Below are 3,575 nucleotides of genomic sequence, written 5' to 3'. Positions count from 1 at the left end.
CCATAAATAGCTTGAGTGTTGGTGTGTGGCATTTCTCTCCCACTTTGTTCAGGAAATGTGAAATACATCCAATATCAATCATATCAGGATAAAGCACAGACACCGTCTGCAGAGCTTTCTTGTTAACAGAAGCTCTGTCTCTCATCGCTGTTAAAAGACTGTTCTCTTGAACATTGATTTTTCTGTGCAACACCTCGATAATTATGTGAGCTAGCTCGTCACCGTTTACAGAACTTTTTAAAAGTCTCAATCTCACAAGCCTCTGCTTTATTGTCCATGATTCCACAAAACGAACCAGAACAACTAATGCTTCCCCATCTCGCACAGTTCCATCAAATATAAAGGCAACATCTTTTCCCTTCACTTCTTGGCAAATGCATTCGTATTCTTGTTCGAGGATGAAAGGAATCAGTTGTCTCATGTGCGAACTTGAAGTGAGTGGGTATCCCACCTCCTCAAATAGATCTCTGAAATATTCTGCCCTACTCAAAGGTGTACGACTCTTCAAGAACGCTTTAACAGGGCTCGAAATTAAAAAAATCCTTAGGTCGCCTTTTGGCGACCAGTTAGAGAAATCTAGTCGCCAGATGCAAATTTTTAGTCGCCAGTTTGAATAACCAAAATAATATTTGGGGCTGGTTGAAAGTGTTTAAAATCGTTTGATTATCCTGTATCTAGTCGCGTGGGACACATTCACACAAGTAAGTAAGAAATACTAAAACAAAAAACTAACCTACTGATACAAAATAATTTGGCCCAGCCGAACTTTATCAGTAAATACGAGTTTCCAACCGCTATCTTGGACTTTATATCAAGCGGGAGCCAAACGCGATTGCGAATTTGCACATACAAAGGAATCAACGTCTCAACGTGGCCGATAGCGATTCATTACCAGATCGTCTTGCCACTCAAAGGCGCAGTATTGAGTAAAATATCGCTGCTCTACTATGGGGCGATCCATCAGTTTTAAGCTACTTGATGTAATTGTTTTTTAGTTCCAGAACAATTTTTCACGGGAAGAACTTGCATATTATACAAATTTGATTGACCAAGACCTGTCATTAGAGATAAAAACGTCAGTTTAAGGACTTAAAATCTCATTTGATTTGGGCTTTTTTGGAGTTCTTGTAGGAAACATTTATGGACGTCACAACAGAAAATGAATGGCAGCGGAACTCAAATACAACACGGAAAAAGAACTCAATGATGGAAGACTGACCATTTTAAGAGAAAACCAAACTTTAATGTCATAGCCTGCGAGCAAGCTCTCTGGGGCACTCTGGCGGAGGGGCAGGAAAAGGAAGGAGAACTTGCAACTACGTCTCTGGAATTGTAGCCTGTGAACAGCAGACGTCTCTCTGGTCGTCGTTTCTCTCCCTCCGAAAAATAGGTTTTTCTCGGCGGGTGAAACTAGAAACTAAAGCCAAAAAAAACGGATGCTCTTGCAGGCTACTGGAATTTAAATTCCACCTCCAATTCCACTGTGGCTCCCTGTTGACTGAGCTGTCAGATTTTCGCCAATCAGCGCGAAGCGGAAACAAGTGCGAATGTTCAGAAACATTGAAAAACACGTTCCAAGGGTAATGGCGTCATTACTAATGTCATCTCCGCCAATCAGCATTTCGTATCAACGTTTTCGATGTAGATATTCAAATTGCAGAGTAGCCTGCGTAGCAAGCGTTCCCGTTTGGTTTCGGAGCAAAGAAAGACTGAGGAACGGCATTCTCGGTTTTGGCCGCGTGAGAAATGATTTTCGCGTGGTCGTTGACTCTTGTTCCTCGTTCTTTGCTCCTAAACCGCACGGAAACGCTTGCTACGCAGGCTAATTGCAGAGACGTAGTCTTATGTAGTAGTCAAGTGCGACCTTTTAAAGAAGTGTACAGTACTGTACAATGCACAAGAAATCTCCACTGACAAATATTGTACCAATGTAGGACTTGGAAATGTCCAATATACATGGTGATACATGTTAATCACAGGAAATGATTTTGTTTTTACTGACATGATGTGATAAATAGAACTTGTTTCAGGTTTTCGAAGGTTATCAACAAAAACTTATTTATACTTAACTTGCCAGAAAGTTACAAATTGAAGTCTTCATAACAAACAATGCACACATGTAACATCTAAACGGTAACAATTTTATATTACATGCCGGTTCAGAACAGTAATATTGAAATACCTATATTATTTGATGCAACTGCCTCATTCAACCCAATCAGTTACCTCAGTTGAAAACAGCTCAATAACTTACCATTGGGACAAATGGCAAAAATAACGATCTTGATTTGATTTGATTATTTTAAATTTTATAATGTGTAAACTTGAATTCTCCTGATCTCGTGAACGTGAATTGCTAAGTTAACGCTTACTAGTACTCCTGACTAGCTGAGTAAAATAAGAGCCATGATAGATGTGCTGCCCCTGATCAATTTTTTTTGTGGTGCACTTGTAAGAAAGTATGAGAAAGAAGTGTTAAATGGAAAACAAAGTTTTCAATCCTTAAAGTGAGGTCTCCTCGCGCGCTCTTCACTAGCCTTGTCACGCACAAACCAACGGTCAACACAAGGAGCAGCATCAAAGTGGGTGACAGGTGGGCCCTCTGACGATAAGCGGATTAAATCCTCCAGGACTGATGTTGCAAGCGTTGCGCAAACGCTGCTTTTTATTCGATTCTGGGCGGACACTGCGCGTTCACATTGAGCAGCTGATATAGGTAGGACAAGGACAATTTCCGCGATATGAAGAACGTCTTTGAAGTTTTCTTTGTAAGGAGCCTTGGTTAGTAATGTTTCCCAAACGTTGATGCTGTCCATCTTCTGAAACTGGCTCTTTATCAAAAATTTCATAGACACCCACTGGTCTTGGACTGCATCGATGTTGCAGCCTGCTGTATGGAGCAATAGTCTGAACCACTCAATTAGTCGCTGAATTTCTTCTGTTCCATAGCCCACCAAGTGAGAGGGGTTAGACGGCCAGACATCGACGTTGGGGCAAGCATATCATTGACAACTTCTTGAGAACCGTATGCTGCTTGCTTCTTGCTTTTGTTGGTCGGACTAGCATTTATCAAAATGCCAAACCTCTAGTTGAGCCCTTGTGTACATAGGTCGATGGCTGTTTCGATCTCTGATTGTAGACTTGTGGGCAAGCCACCCCCGCGTTTTACCGTGCCTTCCAACGAACCTGTGAAAGCTATGCCCTGAAAGTCACGTTTACTCTCGACATTTTCCAGGAATGCAGCTAAATGTCCACCAGGCTTGGGACGGCCCTTAAGACATTCTACTTTTGCCATAGTTTCCTTGATAAGTGAAACCGACACGGGCAGGATGAGATCGTTATGCTGCATTTGAAGGCTCACGTTGCTTAGAATAGAAAATAAATCAGCCAGAAAATGGCAAAATGCTGTGAAGTGGACATCCTTCATTTTGCCAGCAACAAATTTGGCCCGTCCTTGGATGTCCGCGTTCTTTGAAGAGGTACTTAGATGTTCCTTGTGGAATAACACTGCAGCATATTGTCCGGCTTCGTCACTTGAGAAATCTTTGGCGAAACGGCCCACAAGCACATTTAAC

General features: G+C 41.8%; 1 protein-coding gene across 1 annotated transcript in view; it reads right to left on the bottom strand.

Annotated features, from left to right (window-relative positions):
- Window positions 1–2,495: 2,495 nt before the first annotated feature.
- The window catches only part of LOC138037000 (zinc finger protein 862-like), a 2,709-nt gene continuing 1,629 nt past the window's right edge, over window positions 2,496–3,575 (bottom strand). The window contains exons 2-3 of the mRNA XM_068883020.1: window positions 3,187–3,575; window positions 2,496–2,890 (exon numbers count right to left, since the gene is read on the bottom strand). The exon at window positions 3,187–3,575 is cut by the window's right edge and continues 382 nt beyond it. Of these exons, the coding sequence (XP_068739121.1) occupies window positions 2,496–2,890; window positions 3,187–3,575 (784 nt within the window). The remainder of the gene's footprint in view (window positions 2,891–3,186) is intronic.

This window comes from Montipora capricornis, chromosome 2, assembly GCF_036669925.1.
Source record: "Montipora capricornis isolate CH-2021 chromosome 2, ASM3666992v2, whole genome shotgun sequence".
NCBI lineage: Eukaryota > Metazoa > Cnidaria > Anthozoa > Scleractinia > Acroporidae > Montipora > Montipora capricornis.
This window is presented reverse-complemented; position numbering and strand designations above follow the sequence as displayed.